The sequence below is a fragment of the Wolffia australiana genome, chromosome 12, assembly GCF_029677425.1.
Source record: "Wolffia australiana isolate 7733 chromosome 12, ASM2967742v1".
NCBI classification, from domain to species: Eukaryota; Viridiplantae; Streptophyta; class Magnoliopsida; order Alismatales; family Araceae; genus Wolffia; species Wolffia australiana.
The window spans coordinates 1,324,844-1,341,440 of record NC_135846.1 but is presented as its reverse complement, the minus strand read 5'-3'; the positions used below and the strand labels follow the sequence as shown (position 1 = coordinate 1,341,440).

Here is a 16,597-nt window from a genome sequence, read left to right as displayed (position 1 = left end):
ATGCCTAGTGCAGAGCTGAAAGAAATTTGTTAAAGAATAATCATATATCAGGATTTTAAAGAAACCATTCTTCTATATAAATCTCAAGTGGGTACATTATATCAAATAATTGAAACCTCCCTCCTATGCGCATGCGTGACCACAACATCATTGATCCTATGGTATTGTTCAGATTTTTGTGGGCTTTTGAAGGACTCAACTTGTGGAGGGCATTGTGCTACTTGTGTGCTAGTGCTTGCCAGCCATGTGGGGGCACCAATGCTCTTCGCTCGCTAGCCTCGGCTAACTTGAGTGCTGCTGTGCCTTGCTCGGTCCCTGGCACATGGCTAAAAGAATTTATTGATTTCAATTTATCTGTGAAAAATAAAATAACCAACTCGAGAAGAGAATTAAACCTATTTAAAGTAATATTGTAAAACATATTCAGAATGAGAATTAATGGGCTTATAAATTATGAAAAAATCATATTAAAAATTCTATTTTTACCAAAACCAATCAATTAATGCATGAAATGAGAAATATCAAATGAAGATAATATCAATGAAATGAATCTAAAGGACCTCATAATATGTGGGATTTCATGTCTCATTTTGGGTTAATCTCTAAACTTAGGGGGTACCTATGCTAGATATATCTTGGTTTTTCATATTTACAATTTATTCAACACACGATACATTTAAAAATTAAAAATCTAATTATAAATTTAATATGTTGGAAAATTATAGACAATAGAAATATGTTAAACTAAAGATGAAAATCATGTTTAAAGTTCTAGATGTGTCATGCAAACAATTTAAAATAAGAATAAAAAAATATTCAAATTTAAAATTATATAACTCTTAAGATATTTATTTAATAAAATAATAAATATACACATTTCATATTTTCAGTTAAATTTATTTAGTTAATATAATTCTTATTTATTTCTCAATATTTATTTGAAATTTTAGCGATTTATTTATTATTAAATAATTTTTATTAATGACTAAATTTAATAAATTAGACTATAAATTATTTAAATTTCTTCCATCTATTTAAATATTGACAAATGGAATGTAGTGGTGGTTGCACCGTTTGCTTATCAAGTGCACAATTTAAGTTAAACAGAAGATATCACATTTGAAGTTAACAAGTATATTTCTTGATTTAATATTGATGGAAATATATGTTGTTGTCAAGATAATCATACATTCCATAGCTCATTCCATGTTCATTAATAGAACATATTCTTTATAGTGCACATGTGATGCTTATAAAGAAGTCCATGATTACATGATCAGACTTAGTTAATTATGATGAGATCATAATACAGAGCTTACTAATATTTATGCATGTGTTCTAAATATTCTTATTCAAAGAATACTTGAAAAGGAAAATGAAACATCCATATAGAATAACACTCTCTAGCCTCACTCATATGATGAGTATGGCCGGTCCCGTAGCCATTAGTGTGGAGACATTAGGATAAATAGTGGGTTCTCTTTAGTGGAAAGAGTTCGCTGGATTGATCCGTATGAATCCTTAAATGGTATTATAAAAATCTGTTAATCAGTTTGATTCACATCATGGTTGTGTAAGTGGTCTTTAGATCTGAGACACCAAATACGTATGGTAGATAGATTGTTGTACTTTGACTATGACCAATGAGTCTTTAATTATGGGATTCTAAACAATCTTAGTTCGGATGCATCAAGAATTTCACGAAGATGATTGAGTAATCAAGAGGGGATCGTCAACCCTCGATATTAGAGATGACATCTCAAGGAAGATGATGTGATCAAGTCCTTGGCTAAGGCAATGAAATATTCGAGAAGAGTTCTCCAATGATTTTGGAACGCATCTGTACTAACGCAGATGACTGATGAGGGTTTGAAAGTTGACCATACCCTAAGTCATCTTAGGAGTGTCAAAAGGATGAGGGACTATACATACATGGTAACAGATGAAGAATATGTTCCATGAGTGAGTCTATGCACACTTCTTTGTATATTCTAGAGCATAAGGTGTAGCTTGGCACCCCACGTGTTGGAGACTCAACCTTTTGATTGAGTTAAAATGACCTGACATTATTAATCTATATGATGATATAATTAATTAATTTGGAAGGACAATAAAGGTTATTGGGCTACTAGAGTCATTAACTTGACTGATACATGGTCCTAGATGGTCACACGCAAATGGTCTTTGGAGTTTGAAAGATATAGTTAAGTTTTTTGAATTTTTATGAAAAATATCCACTTAGTATAATAAATAGGGGAAGACCCTACGTGAAATTCACACAGGCCATAATTGTTTAGGGGCCTTCCCCTTCTTCTCCCTTCCCGATGGTTCCTCTATATTCCTGATGTAATCAGAAACAACATAACAAAAACGATGGAGGTTGAACCGAGCTTGCCAACATGAAGGAGGAGATTTGATATGCCATTGAACATGTTGATACATCTAGAGGCTATGCACATGAGCAGCTTGACTCATCTCACTCGAGGATACAATAAATCACATATGTGATTTGTGCCAAGGTGATTCATTTTATGATTTCATCGATGCCCTTATGATTTGTTAAAGTCTTCCGATGTGAATCATTTTGAGTTGTTCATCTAGAGCAAGGCCTCTAGAACCCAACAAATCTACATGCTTGGACATGTTAGAGCAGATACAATATGAGTAGTCCAATTCAGGTTGACCTTGTAAGTTACGATCTGAACAAAGGGCCATGCTTAGTGTTTTGAGTTTAACCTGATTTTGGGGGCCACTTGCCTAGCAAGAGAGTGCTTGCATTGTGTGGGTCACACTATTAGGCGTCCTTTGACTACACCCATGCAGCCGGTGCCATCCAGTCTCATAATTCCCTAAAATAGAACCCCCATGTGTTTATACTTAATTTAGATATTTTTATAAATGCCATTATAATTAAATATATCTCAACATTCATTGATGTTGTGTGCGTGACCCTTTAGGCCTATTTAATAGTCTATTTATTAAGTTTATTGGTCCAATAATATTTTTTGGAGATCATTATTAATTAACTAGATCAGCATATAAATGAATTAATCAATGATTGATTTCACCTAATTGAGAAGTTACGTTTTCAACCCATGGGATGGCAAGCTACACCTCATCCTTTAGAAGATATTTAATAGTCTTTGAACTCCCTCATGTGACCTTGATTTTTATTGAATATCTTATAATTATTCATTCAAGATAGACTCACGAATGTCTTAGGATATGATTCACCATCAAACTCTAATGCATCATTCTTGTTAGAATTGATGTATAATGGAGATCATTTGATAACCTCTTCTCCAATATCCCTTGTACCTTAGCCATGAATTTAATGCATCTTCTTCCTCGAGTAAATCTTGTCTTATACTATGGGTGGATGATTCCTTCTTGAACACACACTCAATATTTTTATCAATCTTTTTATTTTTATATAATAGGGATCATGGGTGTTTTATAATATATTATATAAAATAAAAATAAAAAATAAAATACAAATAATATATTCAATACTGGTGAAAAATATCACATATCCTTCATATCTAGATGATACAATTTTTTATGTATGAACATTGCTACTAGTTTGAAATTTGAAGAGAATTGATTAAAATTGGAAAATGGAAAAGGGAAGATAGAAAGAGGGAAGAGAGGATATACGAGATAAAAGGAAAGATTGAAGAGAGTGAGAAAGGGTGAAAGAATATACAAGAGAAGAAAAAAAAGAATGGGGGGAAAGAAGAAGAAAAGAGAAAAAAGTATGAATAAGAACAAGGATAAGGAAGATGTACATGAACAAATCAGTTTAATGTGTGATTACTGTGCTTTCATTTTTTAGCTTGGAATGGTTAAGTTAATGTGTTAGTTTTATGGTCTAATCCATGTATGATAATTTCTGTCATTTTTGTGCCTCAGAATTTGATATTTCTTGTGTGGGTTACATGTTTGTTTAATGTTGGACTATATCTCTGAATGTCATCCATGAACACAGGTTTTTACCATTTTGTTTTTAGTACATCTTGCATAGAAAATACATGCATACTTATAATTTTTATTATTTTATCATGAATAAATGGCGAAAATAAATAAAGCAATCGTGGTTATATTAGGTATTCATAAATAAGGTAGGACTTTGTTCCCTATTTTTCTCAAAGGTGGAATACTGTATGGATTTAGTTTAAAGGACATATACTCATGTCGTTTTCAGTTTTGCAGAAAACTTAAACCTAGACCTGAAGTTCGGCTGGTCTTGGTCTTGGTTGTCTCACTCAGGTAAGGTTGACAAGTCAATGTCAAAGCCAATGTTAAAAGTCAGTGTCAATCTTTGAATATACTCCAAGTGAACATTATAGAGTATTATAAGTCAAAATTTTAAAAATATGATGTTCCCAATTATAGTGATTCAACTGAAAGTGTTCTCCCTCTCTCCACTTAGCTCCCCTTTGCTTCACTTTGTCCTCTCACCACATCTAACTGGATTTTTCTTGAATGTTCCGTCAGGTGCCAATCAGTGAGAAAAAATGAGGCATGAGAGTGTGAGGGAGTAAGAAAATAAGATAATGATAGACTGAGAGAGTGTGAGGATGTGTGAGTCTAAGAATGAATGATGAGGTGAATGTTGGGTTCTATGGCCCTGATCTAGATTAAATTTTTTGATTATTTGCAATGGAAGACTTAGACCGGGATCAAAACACCATCTAGAAAATAATGAACCGAATCACATGAGCATGCATCACATTCATGATTTCTTGGATCCTCGAGTGAGATGTGTTGAAATGCTTATGTGTACAACCTTTAGATGTATCCACTTGGTCCCCAACATATCAAATGTTATCCTTCGCCTTAATGACCCCCATTTGCACTGTATCATCATCGTTACGACGTCCTAGTTAGATCAGGAATGGAGAGGAGCTATGGAGAGAAGGGAGAAGGAAGAAGAGAGAAGAAAGGGAGGAGCCCCATTTGGGCCTCAAAAAATTTCATTGAACGACTTCCCCTATTTATACTTGGGGAGTATTTTTCATACAACCCACAAACTTTGAGTATAACTTCTGATGTCCAAAAGCCCATCTGCATGTGACCTTCTTGTCCCATGTACCAATCTAGTTAATGACTCGAATGGCTCAATAACCTTTATTGGACTTATAAATTAAGTAAATATATCATCATATAGATTAATTAATATCTGATTAATTTAACCAAATCGGTAGGTCTAATCTCCAACCCATGGGGTGCCAAGCTGTACCTTATTGTCATGCAGTTAAATCCAATCTAGAAATGATGCTCAAATAGAATGCTTTCCATCCTCAGTGATTGACATGAACACTGAGCAGCCTTTGCTTGTGCAGTGGAAGCCTCTTGCAACAGCTTTAGAATGCTTGGAGGTTAAGGAGAGAGGGTGGGGATGCAGCCCCATACATGAGTTAGGTCATTGCATTATATATCAGAACATATTACATTCTAGTCGTAGCCATCACATGGGAGAAGACTAGGAAAGATACCGAAGTAACAAGACGAGGTGTCGCACACTTGGGTTGTGACACTACTGCGCCTTGAGGCCCGCAGCCTCGCGCACGCTCTTGCTGGGCTGGGTGCCACGTGCTTGTGGGCCTCGGCACTCGGCACACCCTCAAGTCCATCCTATCCACAAAGCTCTGAGAGCCACCAGCATTCACACTGACACCATTGCGCGCAATCCGTGTAGGCGCCGTTGTGCTCAGCGTCCCAAGCTGGGCGTTGTGCACCCAACACTACCCCCATGGGTGCCGCGCGCCCTGCAGCCATCACGAAACTCTCTATGCGCCAATGCCTTAGTCTCCTGGTGAAATGTCTCCTGTCATGTGCCCCGTACACGCAGTGCGTGCGGGGTGCACACACAATCCTCATGGCACGCATGTGCACGCCGTTCAACGCTCGCGCTTGCCTACCTGTGCAGTTTTCACGCGCAATGCCCACACCTATGCCGCCCAGCCTGCGCGTCCCACACACGCGTGAAACACTTGGCACCCGCACACGCACACTCTCGGCGGCCTCTGCCCGCAATGCACGTGCAACCTGCCTTGATGCGGCGCACTTGCGCTTCGATGAGCACGAGCACAAAAGGGCATTGGATTTAGAGATCAGGGTCGGGTGTCACCACCCATGATGCATGTGGTGTTTACGCTTAAGACTCGATCCCCTATTCTGAGTCCAAGTACACAGACATGTCCTCACAATAAGCACACATGCCTTTGTGCAAGAAATGCCGCCTACTTTGGGGCCTTACACTTGTGCTCTATAAGAAAATGTCTAACATATAGAATAATACAAATAATAATAATAGTTATAAGAAAAGTAAAAAATAAATATAGTAAAAGTTTCTCTCTTAGAGGGTGAGGGAAGATAAATTTCTAACGTATACTAATAATGATAATAATAGTTTCTCTCTCAAAGGGTGGCGGGTAGAAAAGTTTCTAACATATAATAATAATAGTAAATGTTTCTCTAAGAGGGTGGAGGATAGAAAAAGAATATAATATATAATAATACTAATAATAATAACAATAGTTTCTTTCTCAGAGGGTGGAGTGTAGAAACTTTTCTAACATATAATAATAGTTATAATAATATTTTCTCTAAGAGGGTGGAGGATAGAAAAAGAATCCAACATATAATGATACTAATAATAATAACAATAATCTCTCTCCGGAGGGTGGTGGGAAGATAAACTTCTAACATATTATAATAACAATAATAGTTTCTCTGTCAGAGAGGTTCAAAAGTTTCTAACTTATAATAATAGTAGTAGTAGTTCCTCTTTGAGTGGGTGGCCAGCAGAAAAGTTTCTAACATCTAATAGTAACAATAATGATAATAGTTCTAACGTATAATAATAATCATAATATTTTCTCTCTCAAAGGGGGAGATAAGTCTCTAACGTACAAAAATAATAATCATATTTCTCTCTCACAGGGTGGGCTGTAGAAAACTTTCTAACATATAACAACAACAAAAACAACAACAATAATAATAATGATAATAATAAGAGGTCCAGTTCAACGTGAGAACCTAAGCTGTATCTGAACTTCCGGTCAGCCCTAGAAAAGCGGATAGACAGTCAGGTTAGGTCTGCTCTGAATTAGCAAAGGTCAGACCATGTCATTTCCACAATAGACTACATGGCCAGCACCAGGATTTTGAAAAACAAGACTCAAAATATTGTCTCTCTCTCTCTCTCCGAATTTGACTCCGACCCCCCCACAGAATGGTTAAAAGAACGGGCGTTCAACCACGGCGTGCTTTTTGTTCTCTCTCTCTCTCTTTCTCGCTCATTCTCTCTCTCGCTATCTCTCTCTCTCTCTCTCTCTCTCTCTCTCTCTTTCTCGCTCATTCTCTCTCTCGCCTTCTCGCACATTCCCTCATTCTCTCTCTCTTTCTCGCTCATTTTCTCTCTCACTCTCTCTCTAGGAATTTGACTCCGACCCCCCCACAGAATGGTTAAAAGAACGGGCGTTCAACCACGGCGTGCTTTTTGTTCTCTCTCTCTCTCTCTTTCTCTCTCTCCATTATTCTCTCTCTCTTTCTCGGCCATTCTCTCTGTCTCTCTCGCTCATTCACTCTCCCTCTATCTCTATCTCTCTCTCGCTCATTCTATATATATATCTCTCTCTCCCTGAATTTGACTCCGACCCCCCCACAGAGTAGTAAAAAAGAATGGCGTTTAACCACGGCGTTCTTTTTGTTCTCTCTCTCTCTCTCCCTCATTCTATCTCTCTCTCTCTCTCTCTATCTCTCTCGCTCATTCTATCTCTCTCTCTGTCTCTTCCTGAATGTGACTCTGACCCCCCAAAGACTAGTAAAAAGAGCTGGCGTTCAACGACGGCGTGCTTTTTGTTCTCTCTCTCTCTCTCCCTCATTCTCTCTCTATCTCTCTCTCGCTCATTCTCTCTCTCCCTCTATCTCTATCTCGCTCATTCTCTTTCTCTCTCTCTTGTCTCTCTCTCTCTCTCTCTCCGTCTCTCCCTTTGTCTCTCTCGTTTTTCCCCTGTCTCTCCCTTTGTCTCTTTCTCCCTCTTTCTTTCTCCTCTGTCTCTCCCTTTGTCTCGTTCTCTCTCTCTCTCTCTCTCTCTTAGCCGGATCCTTCAATCACGGCGGCTCTTCCACCACCCTTCTCTCTTTATATACATCTCTCTTCTCTTCTTTTTTGGTGAACACTCCTCTCTCTCTCTCTCTCTCCTCTTCTTCGGCGACTACTTCTCTCTCCTACTCAGCCTTCTCCTGCATGGCCAAGGCTCTCCTCATGGCGGCGCTGCTCCTCCCCGCCGCCGCCGCCTTCCTCCGCTCCCGCCGCGACGGCGCCCGCGTCCCAATCATCGGACGCCACGTGTTCATCAGCGGCGGCTCCAGCGGCATCGGCCTGGCCATCGCCAAGCTGGCCGCCGCCGCCGGCGCCGCCAAAATCTCTCTCCTCGCGCGCGACGCCGCCAAGCTCTCCGCCGCCAGAGCGGAGATTCTGAGAGAATCTAAGGGGGGGGTACACGTGGCGGTGTTCAGCGCGGACGTGAGGGATGAAGGAGCGGTGAGGAGAGCGGTGGAGGAGGCGGGGGAGATTGACGTGCTGGTGTGTAACCAGGGCGTGTTCTTGCCGTGCGAGCTGGAGAAGCAGGCCATGGAGGAGATCAAGTTTACGATGGACGTGAACGTGATGGGGTGCTTTCATCTCATCAGGGCGGCCTTGGCCGGGATGAAGAGCGGCGCGTCGGAGGAGAAGCCCCGGTCCATCGCCATCGTCTCCTCCCAGGCCGGCCAGGTCGGTCCACGTCATCATTTTAACATCCTCATCATTATAACATTATCATCCTCATCATTATAACATCATCATCGTCATCATTATTTTAACATCATCATCATCATCATTTTAACAGCATCATCATTATAACATTATCATCCTCATCATTATAACATCATCATCGTCATCATTATTTTAACATCATCATCATCATCATTTTAACATCATCATCGTCATCATTATTTTAACATCATCATCATCATCATTTTAACATCATCATCGTCATCATTATTTTAACATCATCATCATCATTTTAACATCATCATCATCATTTTAACATCATCATTATAACATTATCAACCTCATCATTATAACATCATCATCATCATCATTATAACATTATCAACCTCATCATTATAACATCATCATCATCATTATAACATTATCATCCTCATCATTATAACATCATCATCGTCATCATTCTAACATCATTATAACATCATCGTCGTCATCATTATAACATCATCATGGTCATCATTATCCCAGCTGGATCATCTTTGCCGTCCTCAACCTCAACCTCATCGTCGTCCTCATTATCATCTTCTATTTCTTCTTCTTCCAGATTATCTTCTGCTTCTTCTTCTTCTTCTTCTTCTTTCTCGTCATTGTCCTCATCATTATTACATCATCATCATCACCATCATAATCTCAACCTCAACCTCATCGTCGTCGTCGTCGACTTCGTGATCATCATCATCATTATACCATCGTCATCATCATCATCTTCTTCCTCAACCACGACCTCATCCTCATCGTCGTCGTCGACTTTGTCATCATCATTATCATCGTCGTTGTCATCATCATCATTATACCATCATCATCTTCTTCTTCCTCAACCTCAACCTCATTGTCGTCGTCGTCAACTTCGTGATCATCATCATCATCTTCCTCAACCTCAACCTCATCATCGTCATCATAATCATCATCGTCGTTGTTGTCATCATCATCATCTTCTCCTTCTCCGTCATTTTCGTCTTCCTCTTCCTCATCATCATGATCATCTTCTTCTTCTGCTTCTTCCTCATTATCATCTTCTTCTTATTATTCTTCCTGATTATCATCTTCTTGCTCCTGCGCCCTCTCCTCATCTTCTTTCCCTTCCTCAATTTCTTATTACTCATCACAATCATCTTCATATTCTCCCTCATCATCGTCTTGTTCTTACTCATCATCTTCTTATTCTTCCTTATCTTCGTCATCTTCATCGTCTTCACCATCACCATCATCATAATCAATCTTCTTCATCACCATCATCATTATTATCAAATTTCATCATCACCATCAAATTTCTTCAATGCTGGCATCATCATCATCGATCTTCTTCTTCTTTATCATCATCAATCATGATCCTGATGATAATCATCATAATCAATCCTCTTCATCGCCACCACCATCATCATCAATCACGATCATGATGATCATTATCATCATAATCAATCTTCATCGTCACCATCCTCATCATCAATTGTCTTCTTTTTCATCATCGTCATCATCATCAATCAAGATCATAATCATCATCATAATCAATCTTCATCATCACCATCATCAATCTTCTTCTCCTTCTTTTTCATCATCATCATCATCATCATCAATCAAGATCATGATCGTCATCATAATCAATCTTCATCATCACCATCATCAATCATCCTCTCCTTCTTTTTCATCATCATCATAATCAATCTTCATCATCGCCATCATCAAACTTCTTCGTCTTCATCATCATCTTATCAATTATCACTATAATATTTCTTATTCTTACATTGATAATCATTGGATCATCTTCTCACATGACACTGAATAAGAACATGATTCTGCATGATGATCATCTTTATCATCGACACCATACCATTTCGGCATGTTCCTCGGGTTTATACCTTCCTTGGGTTTATATTCCGGCGTTTTCTTCAAGAAATATCAGTCTAATGCAGTGGAATTGAGCAGATCGGTGTCTATGGCTACACATCATACTCGGCCAGCAAATTCGCTCTTAGAGGTTTGGCAGAGGCTCTGCACCAAGAGCTTATTGGCCACAACGTCTACATTTCTCTTGTCTTCCCACCGGATACTGATACCCCCGGCCTTTCAGAAGGTAACCCAATTAGATTATACATTTCTGTTTTCATCCAAACTCATCCATGCAATTTATGTAACCCTTTATTTCAAATCCTTAGATTAACATGATGGTTACTTAATAAGTTTCTGTTCCACTATGATTTTGATACTCTAGGGGGTTTGAGTAATTTATTTTTTGGTCTAACTAACATTCTCCCATGGTACTAACTCATTTATGCCATTCAACCCTTCACTTCAAATCCCTAGATTAATAAGATAGTTTCTCAATAAGCTGCTCTTTCATAAATACTTGATACCCTAGGGGATTTGGCTTATTTATTGTTAGTTCTAACAAACATTCTTCCGTATTTCTCGATCATCCATGCCATGGAGCCCTTTATTTCAAATCCTCAAACTAACATTCTTCCATGGTACTAACTCACTTATGTCATTGAACCCTTTACTTCAAGTCCGTAGATTACCATGATAGTTACTCAATAAGCTGCTCTTTCATAAATACTTGATTTCATTGGGGTTTTCTTCTTTATTTTTAGTTCTAACTGACATTCTTCTGTGTTTTTAAATTATCCATGCCATGGAGCCCTTTATTTTAAATGCTTAGAATGACATGATGGTTACTTAATAAGTTTCTGTTCCGCTATGGTTTTCATACTCTAGGGGGTTTCACTTATTTCCCATATTTATCGAATAGGCTGATGCCAACTAATTTGACTTTTCTCCGAGTCTTCGAAAGAGACGTTCTATTACACATGGAAATAGGGGTACAAATATCACAGAGTTTTTCATCTCATCTCCTTCTTATCCCTACCATTCATTTACACGATATCAGTTTTTAGTATATAATAACCTTGATACAAGCCTCCATATTCTTGGTTTCAACAAAAATATTCATGTACCTAAACCCTGTTGATCTTTAAATCCCTATAGTTAGCATGAGGATACATCTTCATGAACATGTACATAAAAAATCAATGATTATTTTTACATCCATGAGGCTTGAAATTTCTCATGGTTTGATTAAATTAAAACTTAGTAAATTTCAAAGTCATTCCTTATCCATTTTCCAATAAATATTTATTAACTCTAAATGATTTACTTAATCATGGGATATCAACGACATGAATAGAATTCCCTTATACTAGATTATTCCTAGATTTATTTCATATCAATGGGGGGAAAATCCACTTCTCCCAACTACAACTAATTTATTTAAACAAATCATTCTTGAATTGTGTTGCCTTGGCCTTGCAATAGACACTTGGGGAAAACCCTTCTTCACAAATGAGGTTTCTTTATCTACAGAGCTTAAAAGGAGGCCAGAGATGACAAGCGTGGTAGCAGGGACCTCTAGTTGCATGACAGCAGAGGGAGTGGCAAAGAAGACCTTAGCTGGAATAATGGCAGCCCGGTTCATGGTTTATTGCAACTTTGATGGTCTGATGATGGGAATAGCAACAGCAGGGGTTTCCCCTCAAAGGTCATGGGCAATGGCCCTGGCAGAAATATTTGGTTCTGGGTTCATGCGTTTCATCGCCCTTTGTACCCAATACTACTGGTCCAAGGCCATTGCCAAGGGCCACCAAGCTAAGGACAAAAGTGAGTAAAATAGAATTATTGGAATTATTGGTTTCCTATAGCTACACTACTCCTATCATTTCCAAAAGTATGTTATTATCTTGAAGTACACATGGTTTAATCTATTGTTCATTTATGCATTATTTCAGAAAACATATGATTCATGTCAATTACTCCCCAAAGTCTTCTAGTTTTTTTATGAATACCAATTCAGCTACATCCTCAAATATGTATCGACAGGGAGCCTATATATCCTTACCACAAAACACTGGGAAAGGCTAACTAATCCCTAAAAAATGAAGCATTAGGAAAAATGCATTTTCTAATTTTAATTCTCCCACGTTCAAGTTTACTTGTTCTGTTATTAATATTGTGTTAGAGAATAAGTTTTCTTTTTTGCAATTATTTTCCAATCAATGTTACCATAGGGAAGACTTAATCATACAATAGAAACCATGTAATTCATTTAGACCTACTCTCAAAAGCTATCAGTGATCTTTCTCCTTTTTAACTTTTCTTACTCCTAATTGATGATATCAAGTGCTTGAGAAAAGTACTGATCATTTGCTTCATCTTTTCATTGCAGGGATGTAAGGTGCAAGGAATCATGCCATGAGATAAACAACACTACTGATGGGGAAAACAAATTCTTTTAGGTCGTAATGGCAGGATGCATTTTACCCCAAACTCTATATAAAGTGTAAACAAGAAAAGAACAATTCTTGATAGCAAATGAAAGAGATTACAGGGTTTTATAGGAAGCCCTAATGGGCTGACTAGAGAGGGCCCTTAATGGGCTAACAAGAGAGAGAAAATAAAGACATGTAATACTCAGATCAACACTCCCCCTCAAGCTGGAGCGTGGATGTTATCCACACCCAGCTTGGAACAGAGCTCCTCAAACCTAGGGGCATGAAGCCCTTTGGTGAAGATATCTGCAAGCTGTTCAGCGGACGGAACATAAGGCGTGCAAAAATCTCCCGATTCAAGCTTCTCTTTGATGAAATGGCGATCGATCTCGATGTGCTTTGTACGGTCATGCTGAACGGGGTCATGAGCAATGATAATCGCCGATTTGTTGTCGCAGAACAGCTGGACAGGAGAGGGAACTGGACACCGTAGCTCACGAAGAAGCTGGGTAATCCAAAGTGCTTCACACAGACCATGCGCAAGGGCACGGAACTCCGCTTCAGCACTCGATCGAGAGACCACTTTCTGCTTCTTGCTCCTCCAAGTAATCAGATTGACGCCCAAGAAGGTGCAATACCCAGATGTGGACCGACGATCAACCACAGAGCCGGCATAATCTGCATCGGTGTAGACTTCAAGACGCAGGCCGGTATGGCGATTTAAACAATAATCCACGCCAATGGTGCCCTTAAGGAAACGGAGGAGACGATGAGCAGCATGAAAATGGCTCATGCGAGGAGTCCGCATGAACTGACTCAGAACACCCACTGAATATGCAATGTCCGGCGAGTGGGTGAGATAAAGCAGTTTTCCCACAAGTCTTCTATATGGGCCAGGCTCAGCAAGCTCCTCATCCGCATCGGCACCAAGTCAATGGTTCGCATCAATCGGTGTCGGCAGGCTTGGCGCCCTCCTTTCCAAGCTCACAGAGAAGGTCCACCGATACTTTCTCCGACAAATAAAGATTCCGCTGGAAGAATAGGCCACCTCTATGCCAAGAAAGTACCTCAACGGGCCAAGATGGCGAATAGCAAATTCCAACGAGAGATACATAGCCAGCTCAAGAATGGTCGCCGATCATCACCCGTAATAATGATGTCATCCACGCACACAAGAAGAATAGCGACTCTGACGTGGAATGGCGGTAGAAAAGGGTGTGATCACCATTACACGACGGTATCCACGACGCTGCATGGCCGCCGTGAAACGACCAAACCAGGCACGCAGGAGATTGCTTCAAGCCATATAATGCTTTCTTCAGCGACAGACAACAGATCACGGAGACGATGGCACTAAGGAAGTGTAGCAAGGAGGTAATGCCATGTAGATCTCCTACCAACTCTCCATGCAGAAAAGCATTCTTCACATCATATTGTTGCAAAATCCAGCCCCGATCCGCAGAAGGGCCAATAAGATCCGCATGATTCAGCTTGGCGACGGGAGCAAAGGTCTCTTGATAATCAATGCCATGTTTCTGAGTGAACCCTTGTGCCACAACCCGGCTTTGTGGCGCTCAATAGAACTGGCCAGAATTATGCTTCACAGCATACACCCAACGGCTACCCACGAGATGCTTCCCGGCCGGTAGAGGAACCAGATCCCACGTTTCATTGTGAGCAAGAGCCTGAAGTTCTTTCGCCATGGCCTGACGCCAATGCGGAAATGAAAGGGCAATGTCCACCGTCTTGGGAAGGGAAGTGGCATCAAGGGAGGTGAGAAGGGCATGATAAGAGGGTGAGAGGCGATGAGAGGAGATAGATTCCGCCAACGGATAGAGGGGAGAGGAACGGGAAGAGGGCAGCACGGCTAATGAGGAGGTGGCAGGAGGGGTGGAGGTTGAGGGAGACGGGGCAGCAGGAGATGAAGAAGGAAGCCGAGGCTTGCGACGAGCAAGGGTAATACCGTAGCATTTTTCAGGCGGGCAGCGACGGATAGGGAGCGGAGGAATCGAAGAAGTTGCAGCAAAAGGGTCAAGCGCAGGAGCAGATACTGGAGGAGGCTCCACAGGAGGGACTAAGACGGCGGCCGGAAGCGGGTCGGGAGGCACAATTGCTGGAGGAGCAACAGGCGGAGACACGAGATATCTCCGATTTGTTCTTCAAGAAATATGCCCACGTGAATCGAGTAGCGTCGTCAATAAAGATGCATAACCACCGAGAACCGAAAGTACTATGAATAGGGGAAGGCCCCCACACATCGGTGTGAATAAGGGAGAATGGGGTCGAAGAATGAGAAGACGAGATAGGATACGTGGTACGATGATGTTTGGCAATTCGACAAGCAGTACAAACAAAACGGTCCACAGAATGGCCTTGAAAGAGTTTAGGAAAGAGACGATAAAGAGTAGCAAAAGAAGGATGGCCGAGACGTCGATGAAGAAGCCACAAACGCTCGTGGGAAGCCGAAAGGGAAACTGCCGCAGCAGCAAAAGCAAGAGAACTCGAACAAGGACGAACAAGATAGAGCCCCTCATGCTCCTCAGCAATGGAAATCGTCCTCCCCGACACCTTATCACGATAAAAACATGAATTAGGAGAGAAGGTAAGGTCTTGTTTCAAGTCAACAAGGCTAGATAGGGAGAGAAGATGATGAGTAAGGCGAGGAACATGAAGAACTTTAGATAGATGCATAGAAGAGGAAAGGGCCACACGACCAATACCTGCCACGGTGAGAAGATCGCCGGAGGCTGTTTTAACTTTGGAGGAGCCAGAAACGGGTGCATAAGTTTGAAAGGCTCGAGAATTTGGGGTCATGTGGGCGGTGGCACCGGAATCAAGAAGCCAAGTGGAAGAGGAAAAAGAATGGCCACGAGGGGATGTAGGTGTGAGAAGACTGGTGGACATACCTGCGTGGGCCAAGGAGCATGAGCCCACGACTGGAGGATCAAGCAAGCGGCGTAGACGCTCCATCTCTTCTGGAGTAAAGCTAGCGGGCGAGGCACTAGTCGGGAGAAGACCGTACAGCATAGGCACTTGACCCGGGGGGGGGCACGGATGAGGCGGCTGCAGCAAGGTTGCTCGGTTGCCAGCGCGCTTCCGCTGAAGCTTGTAGCACGCCTCCTTAGAGTGACCTCGCTTCTTGCAGTAATTGCAAAACAGCGAAGGATCGCCTTTGGAGAATCCTCCGTCCGAAGTCGCCGGACCACGTGGCAAAGAGCCGGGTGGTGGAGTCGACGATGGGCGTGCAGACGAAGAATGAGCTACAAGTGCCGGCCGAAGTTCTGGGCCTGCTGAAAGCGGATTCTTCAACCCGCACACCGTGGAGCGCATCCTTTGAAGGTAAGACCAGTCTCCCGATGAACAAGCTGAGCCCGCATAACTTCATATTCCAAGTTCAGTCCCATAAGAAACTGGAAAACCCGGTTGAAGAGTATATTGGCGGTCCACCGAATGGGGTCGGGCGGCATGTAGTAGTCAATTTCATTCCACAACGAAA

General features: G+C 40.8%; 1 protein-coding gene and 1 long non-coding RNA gene across 3 annotated transcripts; one reads left to right on the top strand and one right to left on the bottom strand.

The window, feature by feature from the left end:
- Positions 1-8,177: 8,177 nt before the first annotated feature.
- Positions 8,178-13,227, top strand: LOC144710287 (3-dehydrosphinganine reductase TSC10A-like). Its single transcript, XM_078584014.1, has 4 exons — positions 8,178-8,785; positions 10,766-10,913; positions 12,200-12,493; positions 13,059-13,227. The coding sequence occupies exons 1-4, from the start codon at positions 8,258-8,260 to the stop codon at positions 13,064-13,066; spliced, it is 978 nt and encodes a 325-aa protein (XP_078440140.1). The 5' UTR covers positions 8,178-8,257; the 3' UTR covers positions 13,067-13,227.
- Positions 13,228-15,397: 2,170 nt separating this feature from the next.
- LOC144710304 (uncharacterized) lies at positions 15,398-16,176 on the bottom strand. 2 transcript variants are annotated; one of them, XR_013583253.1, is made up of 2 exons: positions 16,008-16,176; positions 15,398-15,669 (listed from the first exon to the last, which is right to left on the bottom strand). It is a non-coding gene; the product is annotated as an uncharacterized LOC144710304 (long non-coding RNA). The 2 variants fall into 2 exon arrangements; XR_013583252.1 differs by lacking the exon at positions 16,008-16,176 and adding an exon at positions 15,822-15,997.
- Positions 16,177-16,597: the final 421 nt, after the last annotated feature.